Below are 15,000 nucleotides of genomic sequence, written 5' to 3'. Positions count from 1 at the left end.
CATAAAAGGCTAAGGTGCCCTTGAGTAAGGTACCTATCCCCACAATATTCCAGGGTCTGTAACCAATACCTTGTACTGTACTTAAATAACTGTAAGTTGCTTTGGATGAAAAGCGTCAGGTAAGTGTAATGTAATGTACTGCAATGTAATTCTGGCTGCTCTGCCTAGAATTCTGGGCAATAAGTAATTGGCTAAAGACACTCTTCAGGTCCAATGGGATGTTGGAAGTTGTTTTTTTTACCATAATGTGGAAATCTTTTGTTTTAGCCAGAAATATTTTGTTGTGCTTTTTTTGACCGGTAGAATAATAATAATCGTGTCTTAAAATAACTGAACAATGCACACACACACACACCATCAAAGGAGACTCCATGAGTTGTGGAGTTTAGCGTAGCGGGGCCTGTCCAAATTGGTCTGGAGAGTTTCCTCGCTGGTCAGCTGTTTAAATAGACGTCTAATACCTCCAGGCTACGCTGATCTACTCATCGCATCAGCTCTTTCCCTTTGTGAAAAAAAAGAGTTCACTGATGACTAAGACTGTTTTTCTTGTTGTCATCATGTAGTTTTCAAAGTGAGAAGTCCGCACACTTAAAATCCTTTTTGTCTTTTATTATTTCATGGCTGGATCATGTCATCATGTCAATACCATCTGCAGGTATGACCTGAGGATAAGGTACATTCCCAACGACTTTATTGACAAGTTTAAAGAGGATAAAACAACGTTGCTGTATTTCTACCAACAGGTGAGCATACGTACATGTAGTATGTGTGTGTGTGTGTGTGTGTGTGTGTGTGTGTGTGTGTGTGTGTGTGTGTGTGTTTGACAAATGATGTGTGGTTCATATAATGTGTGTGTTAATGTACAGAACAGGTGGTGTGAAGCAAAAGCTGTGAAAGTAGTTTCCTTCCTCTGTTGCGCTTGCAGTACAAGTCATAACACAAACATGTTAACTAACACCTTCATATGTGTTAAAATTTTTAAGGTATCCACTTCCTCCTTCAAACCCAGCAGAACAAAGAAGTGACAGCAGTACTATAGGCCTACAGTACATATGTGCGACACAAAGTTTCTGAGTACCACTATACTTTACACACTGGCCCTTTAAAAAAGCAAGCATTCAAGTAAAATAATAATGTGCTGCAGTGCAGGTTGGTAACTTAATTCATGCTACACAGAAACCTGATCTCAACTGCATAAGATACATTGTGAGGTTTGGACCATCTTGGCATTGTAATGTACACGTTTGCACACTAACCCTAAACCTTTTTCCATGTGAATATTACACTGCGCTGTTCATGCGAAACTGTTTCCAGGGCAAACTCATTCCTAAATCTAACCAGCCAGTGAAGCCATGTTTTTTTACTTTTAGTTTTGTAAGTGAAATCGCCAACAAACTAAACAAACAAAGAAAGAACACACAAAACAACTGGGCCTAGACCAAAAGAGTTCCCAACCCTCACCTGACAGCAAACGCATGTCTTTGCAATGGTGTAATCTGTAACTCAAAAATTACAAAACACGTATACTAAAAGTGTAAGGTGCAGGCACATCCCAAAAAAGCAAATTGCTGCGGGTGCACAATATAAAATAAGGCAAAGGGGAAAAAAGAGAACAAATATTCGTGACACCTGGCGAAGACCTTGTTGGTCGAAACGTTGTGCCATTTTTCACATTACATCACGACAAGGGAGCTTTTTGTGGTGTGCGAATATTTCGTCTCTTTTTTTCCCAAAATATGTATATTATATTCTAGTTTTACACCCTTTCCATGTTGATACATCACTGTTGAAATGGTGTAAAACTAGTGTATGTCATCTCATGATATCACCCAGAGGATAGACTATTTTCTTCCATGAGGTGGCCACTCTTCCTCCCTGATTGAGGTACTCTGAGGTACCCCTTGCACGGTTGAGACATAAATGCAATTTAGTTGTGTGTAGTGTGCACTTGTCTGCTGTGGAGGGCTGTGTCACAATGACATCCCAGTTGGGCTGTCAATGTTGATGTGTGTGTTGTACTGTACATGACTGTGTGAACTGTACTTCTTAGGTGCGCTCTGACTACATGCAGCATTATGCCTCCAAAGTGAGTGATGGCATGGCTCTTCAGCTCGGCTGTCTGGAGATACGGTAGGACTCTCTTGACAATCAATCAATTAATCAAAAACATTTATATAGCACATTAGCATACAAAAATGTCATTCAATGTGCTTAAGAATAGAGAAAAGAGAAGGAAAAACGATATTGTGTTATAGATAGTGTGTAATTAACTATCACCAAAGGCAGATGAGAATAAAGCAGTTTTAACTTCCTTTTAAAACAAGATACTGTTGGTGCAGTTCTATGCATCAGTAGAGCCTTATGCAAACTAATGGACACATACAGTACCAATAAGATTAGATTATCCTTTATTGTCTCTTCAGGAGAGAAATTTTGAGTGGACATGAGAAAGTGTGATTAGTAGTTAACATCAAAGCAACACAACAGACAAGACATAAGGACCACAAAGAAACAACAAAAAAACAAGGAAACAAGCAATCATTGTGTAGTAACAGTGCATTAACAGTGATAATATTGTTATGTATTTTATTGTGATTTTTGATCCACATTTATTTTTCCTGATTTAACTTCTGTCTGTGTTGTTTCTCGAGCCAGACTACGTAGCTTGTTTACCTATAGTTTTAGGCCTATATTGCAAAGCTGGTTCAGGAGTGAACCAGGTTAAATTAAGAGGTAAATCATCTAAGAGAAGAGGACTGAGGACTCCAGGCTCTTCTATTAGATAATTTACCTCTTAACATAACCTTGTTTCTCCTGAACCAGCTTTGTTTGTAGTATAGGCCCTTTGCCTTGTGCTACACCAACCTTAATCTGAGTCTTACACGTTTGCCTCTTCCCGTGGGCCAACAGGAGATTCTTCAAGGACTTGAACGGTCTGGACAAGAAGTCTAATTATGAGCAGCTAGAGTGAGTACTTTGAAGACATGTATAAGTGTGTGTGTGTGTGTGTGTGTGTGTGTGTGTGTGTGTGTGTGTGTGTGTGTGTGTGTGTGTGTGTGTGTGTGTGTGTGTGTGTGTGTGTGTTTCTCTCTGTCTGTCTGTCTGTCTGTCTGTCTGTCTGTCTGTCTGTCTGTCTGTCTGTCTGTCTGTCTGTGTGCCACCATTGTGAGGACTGCAATTTGACATTACACCTTTGCGGTGAGCACATTTGTGGTTGTGAGGACATTGTTCTCACAAAGACGCAAATACAAACGTGTGTGTGCATGCGTGCGTGCGTGTGTGTGTGCTGGTGTGTGCGTGTGTGTGCTCGTGCTCAAGACTGAGCGTGTATGCTCATGGTTCACAGCCATTAGAAGTTAGGTGTGTTGTGGGGAATGTGAAACCAGTGTTTCCCACAGAAATTTTGGAAACTATGGGGGCAGCCGGGGTTTATTTTGTCCGGGGGGGGGGGGGGGGGGGGGGGGGGGGGGGTAGTTCTCACGCGGGCCTTTTGGGGGGGGGGGGGGGGTGGGGGGCTGAGGGGCTGGGGGTGTTTGTATTCTTGCAGCGTAAATGCAAAACGGCAAAACAATGACTACAGTATGACATTGGCGCATGGAGAAACTGTAGGCCTGGGCCTATATTTCAACCATTTATATTTTGAGAATTAAGGCTACATAAGATTTTACCCATGACTTGTATAAGTACATTGTCATTGTCAAAAATGCAGTACAGTGAATAATTTCTGTTTACAACACAGTTTCATTCGTCCCTCATGCAGGGGTCTGGGAAACAATAATAGAACAAAATAGGAGCAGAGATAAGAATTTAAGAGCACTGTGAAATCGTTAACGCATAGACAAAAAGGGTCTTAGAGGGTAGGCTATGCCTTTTCCCCCACACATATCTGTAGGCGTACACATTCTTCATGAGGGGTGCTGGTCACAGGGCCAGTTTTTTCCAAATTCCTCCATTAAAAGGGCTGAACAACATATTACACATTTATGTCTATATTCACATTCATTACACATTAATTTCTATATGCAGCCCGATGTCTCCTCTGCTGTGTCATGTCTGTCACCAAACTCATTACAACTGTAAAACAAAGCCTAGGGAGTGTTTGTAAACTCATCCCAACTGTCCCTTCTCTGAAGGTTTTTTTTATGTTGCTCCCAAACCCAAGTTAACTACAACAACTTGACTAGGCTTTTGATCCCTGTCTTTCAAGCACTTGTGGTTCTCTCTATAGCAGGGGTGCCCAACCTTTTTTTTAACCAAGATCTACTTTTGAAGTTGATGGTCTGCCGTGACCTACCAAGTCAAATTTAAGGATGTCAGTATGAAAATTTAAGACCACCATTTATTAATCACCATTATTATGAACAAAATGTTTTTAGTAGGCTACGGCCGTATCTTTTCAGTGTGTTTTTAAAGTGTGTTGAATAGCCTATCTTTACAAAGCAATGCAGCACTGATAGTATGCAGAGATAATTTCAGTCATACACAAGTCATAAACAACTGAAACAATTTCAAAATGATAAACATTTGGTAGGCTATATAAAAGGCACATAGGCCCTATTTCTAAAATATGATGAAGCATTATCATGCCTTCAGTGGTATAGGCTACAAATTAAAAAGGGCTCAGAAATTCACCATTTGTTATGGGTAAATAGTAGGCTACTATGAGAGAGAGAGAGAGAGAGAGAGAGAACTCATTGGATTGGTTAACACCCCTGTTAGTGACTTCTTCTATGAAGGTTTTTTTTTCAGCTCTCTGGGGCAGTAGCACAGCAAAGGCTTTCTATTGTGAGTTTGGCCAATCGTTTTGTCCACAACTGAAGCAAGAAACAGCACAAATTGAAGTGAATTCCATACATGTCAACAACAAACATTTCCTTTACACGCGGCACGCGATGTAAACGCAGTTAGCGATGATGCATGCAACTAGCGATTTGGAGGAAGATCCTCGCATATCGGCGTGTCATAACGCATCGTTGCGCACATGTTCTGTTACTCACCCGATGTTAGGCTACATGTGTGCACACATGAATCAACTGTAATAGCCTACCCTTACGGTCACTTCCTAATGCTTTCCCCTGTTACCGTGGGACTACCGTAGGGTGAACTAAGGTAATTTGGGACATCAGCCAAATTGGGACAAATAAGGTTTTGGGTTGTTTTCTTTCTAAATATTAGCAGTCAATCACAAAATGGGATGTATTATTATTACTGCAACTGTCATGTATAAGGAACAATAATTTTATTTGGTGTTAAGTATCATAAAAGGAATGAGCAAAGGTTTGAAGTGACAGTGGATCCAACACTTGTCAGTTGAGCTAGCTGACATATCGATTATGCTATCAGATCATAAGGATATTATGGCTGAATTAGTGATTATATGGTACAAAATATGATTGAAATATATGTTGTTTTACTAAAGGTTTAACTCAATATCAAAACATTTAGACATGTGTCTTTACTTTATTAAGGAGACATAATTTTAGTAAGTATAGTGGAGTGAGCTAATTTGGGACAATATTTTCAGCTAAAATGGGACAGTTTTCTCATAGCAACAGAATGGGCTTCTGTTAGCTGTTAGCATAGCATATTAGCACGCCATAGGCCTGTATTGTAATATGCATCCACATGCTAATGGACATGGCCACAGTCACACATGCCCTACTCCTTCTAGATTCTCTTGAAATGGAAATGTTTCAGGGATGTTATATCATTTTTTAAACAGTTAAGATCCTAGTCTACTGTTAACAAGAGAAAAACTGTATTATTCTTCAGTTTGTGCAAAAATAATGATAATCAAACAGACTGTCCCATTTTACATTAAAGGGTGTCCCAAATTACCATAGCATTTTCTCAAAACAAAGTTGGTGTCTCACTGTCTTTAAATGTTAATATATTATAAAATACTATACTTAAGAAACTAATTCCTACATGGAAATGTACCCAAGACCCATATGAAGACATACAATGACTAAATGTTGGTGTAGTTTAAACTTAAAGTGGGTTTTTTTGGCGATCTACCAAAAGTGTCCCAATTTACCACCCTACTTATCTAACCAATACAGAGTCTGTAGGATGCATTTACTCCAGGAGGAAAATGCGAAGGAAATTAAAAATCGTAATTCAAATCGGTTTTAACAAAAACGGATATCGTTTTAAAAAAATAAAAAAAAAGTAAAAAAAAAAAAAAAAATTTTTTTTTTTTTTTTTTTTTTTTACATTTTCGTAAACTATGGCGGCCAAATTTAAACTATGGCGGGCCGCCATAGTTTCCTCAATGTATGGGAAACACTGGAATACACACACACACACACACACACACACACACACACACACACACACACACACACACACACACACACACACACACACACACACACACACACACACACACACACACACACACCTGTGATTGCTTCATCACTATGTCTTCACAGGAAAGACGTGGGCCTCCTCCTCTTCTTTCCCGAGGAGCTCGTTGACAGCATGAAGGTGAGCTAACAATGCCATGGTTTACATGAGACATTTAATTTCGAATTAACTGTTTAATTCTGAATAAAGCTTAATTCCACATTGAAAATGTAATGTAAACATTTCTCAATTCGGAATTAAATGAAAGATCAAAGTAAACTCGACGGAACTATTTAATTCTGAATTATTAATTCGGAATGAAAAACCTCATGTAAACTTAGTGAATGTTATGGTTTCACATTAACAACGCTATGGTCTCACTGCTTTTCCTTACTGCAATAGTGCAATAGGTAACAAAGTGAAACAAAGTTTTTTGTTTCAATTATATTTTTTTGTTCGTTGACATCAGATTCAGATCTGTATGATAATTAACACTGTATGCTTGTGTGTGTGTGTGTGCGCGCATGTGTGTGTGTGTGCATGTGTATGCTTGTGTGTGTGTGTGTGCGCACATGTGTGTGTGTGTGTGTGCGCGTGTGTATGTTTTTGTGTGTGTGTGTGTGTGTGTGTGAACAGCCTAAGCAGCTGAAGAAGATGATCCAGCAGACGTTCCAGCAGTACGCCACCCTGAAGGAGATGGACTGTGTCATGAAGTTCTTCCAGACGCTCGCCCTCTTCAACTGCTGTGACGAGGAGGTCTTCGCTTGCGAACTTGTGGTAAGATAACTCTTACAGTTGCTTTTGTTTCAGACATGTAAAAGTTTTTATCTTTTACCGGACATGTTTCGACTGTGAGACTTTCGTCTTCATCAGCAAGTCTCATCGTTGAAACATGCCAGGTAAAAGATAAAAACTTTTACATGTCTGAAACAAAAGAAATGGTAAGATTTGATATAACTCTAAGACATGATGAACGTCATACATCTAAGATAACCTCCTCCTAGACACTTTCAAAACGACTGCTTCCCTTTTCTTCTTTTAGCTTTTTCTAAAACTTACTGCAGGTGATGAGGTGACCCGTTGTGTCATTTCTAGATTTTCCTTCTGTGTTACAACGTACGTAGGTGTTTCTCCTAAGAATTAAGGAGAGTGTTAACGCATGGCTGGCTGTATGACGTATATGAAATGCCCAGCTAAAATGGAAACAGAAAGTTTGTTATGTATGTTCCTGTTTTGCTTTTACTATACAGTGCCTCTGCTTACTGAAGATGGCAGAGGCATTGCTCTCCAGTCTTCCACCTACCACAGATTTAGCGTATGTTTGAACAATAACTGTTGAAATGGTGGACAGTTTTTGACTAAATGTTTTGTGCTGATATTCATTAAAAGGTGAAATTATCTTTTTTGGGGGGGGCCATTGCTTGGCAGATTACAGATTTTCTCAATAGTTTTAGTAACTGAAATTGCTGACATGTAAATGTGCATCACAATAAACACAATATATGCATCAATATCATCAATAAACACAATATGTGCATCACAATAAATCTAATTTTGTCTATTGGTATTTTCTCTTCCCTTATTATTTATTTACTTATTCCTTCATGGGGAATGTGGGGGAGTTGAGTAGCTTTTGATTACATAAATTGCATATGGTATTGAGATGACGGGGACCTTACTGTATATATTTACATTATTAGGGGGAAGGTGGCCGTCAAGCACTTTGTTATTATTTAAATAGCACTTAATACTTGAAACCTAAGCAGTGTTGTTACTCCACACACATTTTTGTTGCCTTCTTTGGCTCTGACAATATGTCTCTTGTATCTTGCACTTATGTCATGGTGTTGTGTCTTGAATCTTTCTTTCCTGGTGTTGTGTCTTGAATCTTTCTTTCCTGGTGTTGTGTCTTGAATCTTTCTTTCCTGGTGTCGTCCTCCTCAGCAAGGCTGGAGTTTGGCTGTGGACCTGGTCATCAGCTCAAGAGGCATCTGCCAACGAGCAGACAAGAACTCGAAGGTTAGAGTCCCTCTTGGTTGTATGTTCACAGTGTAAGGAGCATACTCCTGTAAAGTTGCATGTTTTTACAGGTCTGGGAATCTAATATGTAAAAGTCTGAAAACGTGCTGTAAATCTGTGATATTGAAGCAATATCTGTTTGATTTCAGCCCATCTGCCTTGCTACTTTTGACAAGGTGAAGAGCGTGAAATGCTCACAGAAGGATGACGAGAAAGCACTTTTATCTGTAGATATTCAAGGAGCCAAACAGGTAATCACCAGAGTTGAACTCTTAACTAACGCATTAAGCAAAAAGCGCCTGCTGAATGCCCAAACCCTTGTTGGGAAAGATGCCCTCAGCCTATAAAATCCTAAATATCTTAGCCTCTGATGCACATACAACATGAATAATAAACATGAATAATGATTGCCTTGAAACCCTAACACCCTCATCTTGCATTAGAATGTGTTCATTCAGCTGTAACATACCCATATTTTATTAAAAAAGCTAAAATCTCAAGAGCCTGAATGCAGCGTATACTGTACGTATGTGTCTTTAGGCACCAAAGGTTAAACAACATATACGAGTCATCAGGCTAAAACTGGTTAAGCAGTTAGGATACTGGGGCTTGGGAATGGTACATTGCTCAGGCCACCTCACGCATAGTGGAGGATGGAGTGGAGTGCTATTTTTTACTGACTTAATTCCTTTTGTGTCTATTTCAGCCCTTATCTGTAAATACGGCTACTCTTGCCGTAGCTGAGAACATGGCTGACCTCATAGATGGGTACTGTCGAATGGAGAAAGGCGACGACTCATCAGTGATTGTGAGACCCAAAGGTAATTTGGAAACACCAATGCTAGAGCTTTGTCTGTCCAAAAACTGGCCGTGAGAGTTATCAGGCTGACCCGTTAGTCTTTCACTGACAGGTTTTATTTGTTTTTCTCATCTGCGAGTGCTGTGGGGTGCTTAGCAGAATTTATTTAGATTAGATTAGATGCCTTTATTGTCCCCGAGGGGATATTTGTTTTCACCACCATCAAACAAGTTTACAGCCAAACATAAAGACGAAAAACAAAAGCACATACTCAATAGAGTACACAAGGACAAACATCAAGACATCAAGTGCAATTTAGCAAAACATAATGGTCAAAATGTGTATCTAGCCTACTGAAATAAAAGTAGTGGTCTATAATAGTTGCTATGATCAACCTCTGATTCTTTGTTTTCATCTACTTATTTGGTACAGGTCGCGAGGGAAGAGCCTCCCTGCCTCCGATCCCAGACAAGTAAGTCAGTGGGCGTTGCCAGTGTCAGTGCCATGCTGTATCAGGATGTTTCAGTCATGGTCCACCTTAATTCACCCTACAACTCTTATCTCTTGCTCCCTGAACTGGCCACCATTTTGTTTCCATTTTAATGTAATGCAATAGGATTATTGTTTCTGATGTGTTCTGTTCTATTCTTTATGCAGAGACAACTCCAAGAAACGTGTCAGCACTGATAGAGTAGGTATGTGAAGTCATCAACGTGTTTTTATTTATTTATTGTAAAGTACGTAACTCAGTGAGTGAGTAAGCAAGAGTGAATAACTTAGTCAGGAAGGGAGAGAGAGCGAGATTGTGTGTGTGTGTGAGTGAGTGAGTGAGTGAGTGAGTGAGTGAGTGAGTGAGTGAGTGAGTGAGTGAGTGAGTGTGTGTGTGTGTGTGTGTGTGTGTGTGTGTGTGTGTGTGTGTGTGTGTGTGTGTGTGTGTGTGTGTGTGTGTGTGTGTGTGTGAGTGAGTGTGTGAGTGAGTGAGTGAGTGAGTGAGTGAGTGAGTGAGTGAGTGAGTGAGTGAGTGAGAGAGAGAGAGAGAGAGAGAGAGAGAGAGAGAGAGAGAGAGAGAGAGAGAGAGAGAGAGAGAGAGAGAGAGAGAAGAAGGGAGAAGAGCAGTATCATGACCTTATTTCCTCTCTTCTCCAGGGTCGGACATCTATGCAGAGATCCCAGAGGAGGGGGCAGTAAAAAGTGAGTACGGTACCTCTAATGGTCAGAATCCTAATTTTGACATGATGAAGAGCAGTGTTCGCCTGTACAGGTATGCATGGAAACATCATGTTTATTATGTCTGCATTGCATCAAGATAAAAAAGAACACGTGAAATACAAGTGGTGCCAACCAGAGGCGGTCTAAGAGAATCTTTGGTGTTAACCACAAGCAACCCCTGCCCAGCAGTCTGAAATTCTAATACACTGTTGTGATGGATACAGTCATTGTTTACAAATTCAAAAGGGGACGTTTTGAATGAATGAATGAATGAATGAATGAATGAATGAATGAATGAATGAATGAATGAATGAACAACTTTATTGCCCCGAAGGGAATTTGGCATTGGTTTAAAGTAAATCTGTCACTTTTGGACTGTTTTGACCTTTGATCTTGACCCCATTTTGCCCAAATGTTAGGGGGTCATCTAAGAGTTTTCAGCCTTTTTTATTCGATCTGTTTTGCCAAAGATATTTTACATTCTTTTCTACTCTCTCTGGTACTGCTGTGTAATGTTGCCAAGAGACAGTCAGAGATACAAACAAACAAACAAACAGAAAACAATAACCATTCCTCTCTTTAGAGAAGCAGGGTTAAAAAGCCTGAAAAAACACTTGTGCACCTACAGTAGAGAACATGCCTTGTGAGATGAAATTCCTGAATAATTATACAGTACACTATTAAAAGTATGCAACATTTGCTGATTGTCTTTCCCATTCCGACTGTACTAGAAGTTGCATTGCCTTATTTTACTGTATCATGTCTACACCAAAGGCCTTAGATTCTACATCCCTCAACACTTACTAGATTAAACTTCCCCTGTCTTTAGCTGTGAAGTATGGCTTGACGAGGGAGGATGTGGTCCTGGGTCGCATCCTTGGTGAGGGCTTCTTTGGGGAGGTCCATGAAGGCTGCTACAAGAGTCCGGTAAGCACAGCATACAGTAGTCTATAATGCCTCTTTTCCACTGCCGATTTTCTGGTAGGCCTACAGCTCGATACAGCGCAACTCGGCCGCCACTTTTTGCTCTTCAATTGAGCTGGGTCTATATTAACAGAGTCTTGTATTGCATCATACTTTATGCTCCTCTTTCCGGTCTGTGGAGAAATGGTCTGGCAAAAAGGGTCGGACCTGACTGTACCATACTGAACGTTCCTCTTATCAAGTGGCAAGGCCAGATGTTTCATGGTTTTGTGTATTTTGTGCATTTCGTTTTCCATTTATGTAATCAGTATTGTGTTACACTGTTGCGCTATTAGGGGTGATACAGTACTTCAAAACTATAATGCTGTAATTGCCACTTTCACTGAAAATGCTTCAACCTTCTTAATGTTCACACAGAATTGCACAAATGTGTTTTCTCCCCGTAGACTGGCGAACGCATCAGTGTGGCTGTGAAGACATGCAAAGACTGCACCGCAGACGTAAAGGAAAAGTTCATGAGTGAAGCAGGTAACTATTATTTTAGGCAGAAAGCGGAATAATGACTTCTTTATTACTAGCACATTATCATTGTCATTTATTTTTTTTGTACCCTGAGGAAGATCTCTGGCCGAAAGCTTGACTACTAAATGAACAAAGTGCGACATTTTTTTCTTGTTGTAGTATTATCATTATCAGTGAAGTGTCACCTGGCATAATCAACACTGATGGTAGCACAATACAGCAGTAAACAGTCACAGTTGTATCTGTAGTCCTATGTTGGGAGGGAGGGAGGGATGGAGGGGGGAGGGATTGGGAGATTCTGTTTATTTGTACCACCATGTTGGAATATGATTCAAAATGTGAGGACATTTATGTGAATTTAATGTAATTCTTTTGGACAAATCAATAAACACAATAAAAAAAAAAACAGTCACAGCTGTTAACTTTGTGTTCAGTGATTATGAAGAACCTGGACCATCCCCATATTGTGAGTCTCATCGGCATCATTGAGGACGACCCAGTGTGGATAGTCATGGAGCTGTATCAGTATGGAGAGGTGAGAAGCTGTTGGAGATCTTTCATTTTCCACTTAGATCTACAACTCACATCATAGTTGACATTTAGGTAGTATCTTAGTAGGCTTGCGATAGATAATTGTAATATAATGAATAGGTTAAGATAACTTAGTTTGCACCTTTGTTTTTGGGAAACAATCACTTGATTTAATACCTTAATGTGGAGGTTGTCTGAGAAGGTACTGTATACTGTACAGTATGTCACAAAATTTGTCACTTCATGTGGCCTTCATTTTTTTGGGGAATCCCGAGATCCTGAACTTAAATAGCCTGTGACGCAATGTCAGGTTGGGATATTTTGACGTTGATCTTGTGTGGAAGTAGCAAAGCCAGAGATACTCGAGTATACATAATTTTATGCAATTTGCATCATGGCCCTGGCTGCTGCACCAGCACCTGCTGAAACAACAAACTTCAAGATGTAACGTAAAGTAAGTTTTGGCGGGGCATGCAATGTTGTAAGATGATGTGCTTGGTATTATTAATCACAATGTATGTAGTTCAAAATCAAAGACACACATCAGCAAACAAGTCCCTGGGTATTTAATTTCACCGAATGTTGCCCTGTGTTTGTGGCAATAAATACCAACAACTTGAATAGGCTTGTGGCACAGTGATTGGCTCTGGCGCATTGTTCCAAGGTAGTGGTGGCACCAGCGCACGTTCAACCAGAAACCAGAATTGTCGTCAGTAGTGTCAGCAGTGCTCTTTTTTTGTTGAGAAAATGAAGGCAGCATCAGTTGATATCATTTTATGACCTCATTTAAGTGTGACTTTAATGTTCGTGTTACAGAAATTACTTCTAAGCATTTTGGTTGCACTTTTAATTTAACAGGATGTATTTTGAATTGAATAGCTAAATGCTGTGTCTGGTTATTTCCACCAGTTGGGAAATTACCTGGCGGAACAGTCGCATGTCCTGACCAACGTCACATTGACGCTCTACTGTCTCCAGATCAGTAAAGCTCTGGCCTACTTAGAAGGGGTCAACATGGTGCACAGGTGAGAATAGCACACATTACATTACATGACATGACATGACATTACATGACATTACAGGTACTGGCAGGCACTTTATAACCAAAGCGACTTACAAACGAGGACATAATCATAGCCAACATCTCTAGCATCTCTATAAAGTGCACAGGAAATATACAGCACAACGAGTGCAGATGCAAAGAAGCAGATACACACTATTATTTTCATTATTGAGTGCTACAAAGGGTTCACACTCGACAAAAATATGCATGAAAGCATGTATGAATGTATGTTTATTCAAGTCATTAGCCTGAGGTTTTGTTCATATGTTGTAGAAACAGCATCAGTTGAAACGTGGTGAACAACATGCTGTTGACCACAATTAGTATCTGTGACAAACTGTGCTACCTGACCTACAGGAAGGTTTAAACACACACACACACACACACACACACACACACACACACACACACACACACACACACACACACACACACACACACACACACACACACACACACACACACACACACACACACACACACACACACACACACACACACACACACACTTCACACACACACGCACTTGCACACATGCACATACGCACACAGGTTGTAGCCTCAGTCTGACTGAATGCGCCCTTATATTTATAGGACAAAAAACACGTTCATTTGAGTTGCCCAGCTGAACTGTTGACCTTAGTCTTCCACTGAATGACGCCTTGTATTCTATGTGGCCCAGGGTAGACTCTTGTTGCCCCAGGGCAGACTCTTGCTGCCCCAGGGCAGACTCTTGCTGCCCCAGGGCAGACTCTTGACATGATGTGTGTGTATGTGTGTGTGTTGTGTGTGTACTCTTTTAAAAAAAGAAAAAAGGAAACTAACCCTTCTTTGCATCTGCACTTGTTGTTCTGTATATTTCCTGTGCACTTTGTATTTGCCAGTGATGTTGGCTATGATTAGGTCCTGTTTTGAAAGTCACTTTGGTTATAAAGCATCTGCCAAATGCAATATAATGTAATGTAATGTAATGTTTTATAATCTCTCCTGCTTGATGACGTAGAGACATAGCCGTGAGGAACATTCTGGTGGCCAAGCCAGACTGCGTGAAGCTGGGAGACTTCGGCCTGTCCAGGTACATCGATGAAGAGGAGTACTACAAAGGTAAGCAACAACACCCCATGAAGTGTGTGGCATGCCACGAAGTGTGGGAATTTACCACATATCGTTTTTCTGAACAGCCATGGACATGTAAAAGTGGCAATGTTTCAACATAGTCGAAGTTGATAAGTAAGTAGATTAACAAAACATTGTTAAAGGGGTATGCCACTATTTTAGGGCTTAATACAGTTAAAATCGTTGGCCAGGGTTTATAAAGGTGGTAAAGTGTCTTATTTTTCATGTAAGCCATTGTCTTGCTTTAAGACAAGTTAAAAGAGGGAATATGTCGCTAAGCTAGTGAAAGTCTACGGAACCATGTAGCATTGTAGCATGCCCCTTTAAGTAAGTGTTACTGGTGCTGAGTAAGCGTTAACCCCCCCTCTCTGTCTTATAGCCTCTATCAGCCGACTACCTATTAAATGGATGGCACCGGAGTCGATAAACTTCAGGCGGTTTACATCAGCAAGCGATGTCTGGATGTTTG

The 15,000-nt window shown here is 40.2% G+C and overlaps 1 protein-coding gene across 2 annotated transcripts in view; it reads left to right on the top strand.

Annotated features, from left to right (window-relative positions):
* Positions 1-15,000, top strand: part of ptk2ba (protein tyrosine kinase 2 beta, a) — a 33,515-nt gene that overhangs the window by 6,095 nt on the left and 12,420 nt on the right. For both annotated transcript variants that reach the window (XM_063184201.1, XM_063184200.1), the window contains exons 4-20: positions 656-743; positions 2,051-2,130; positions 2,911-2,967; positions 6,435-6,489; positions 6,985-7,125; positions 8,293-8,367; positions 8,517-8,618; positions 9,074-9,188; positions 9,599-9,638; positions 9,824-9,861; positions 10,313-10,357; positions 11,205-11,302; positions 11,746-11,827; positions 12,256-12,356; positions 13,262-13,377; positions 14,419-14,519; positions 14,911-15,000. In XM_063184201.1, coding sequence (XP_063040271.1) covers positions 656-743; positions 2,051-2,130; positions 2,911-2,967; positions 6,435-6,489; positions 6,985-7,125; positions 8,293-8,367; positions 8,517-8,618; positions 9,074-9,188; positions 9,599-9,638; positions 9,824-9,861; positions 10,313-10,357; positions 11,205-11,302; positions 11,746-11,827; positions 12,256-12,356; positions 13,262-13,377; positions 14,419-14,519; positions 14,911-15,000 — 1,424 coding nt within the window. The remainder of the gene's footprint in view (positions 1-655; positions 744-2,050; positions 2,131-2,910; positions 2,968-6,434; positions 6,490-6,984; positions 7,126-8,292; positions 8,368-8,516; positions 8,619-9,073; positions 9,189-9,598; positions 9,639-9,823; positions 9,862-10,312; positions 10,358-11,204; positions 11,303-11,745; positions 11,828-12,255; positions 12,357-13,261; positions 13,378-14,418; positions 14,520-14,910) is intronic.

Source organism: Engraulis encrasicolus, chromosome 19, assembly GCF_034702125.1.
Source record: "Engraulis encrasicolus isolate BLACKSEA-1 chromosome 19, IST_EnEncr_1.0, whole genome shotgun sequence".
Taxonomy (NCBI): domain Eukaryota; kingdom Metazoa; phylum Chordata; class Actinopteri; order Clupeiformes; family Engraulidae; genus Engraulis; species Engraulis encrasicolus.
The sequence above is the reverse complement of the archived record's forward strand: the minus strand, read 5'-3'. Positions and strand labels throughout refer to the sequence as shown.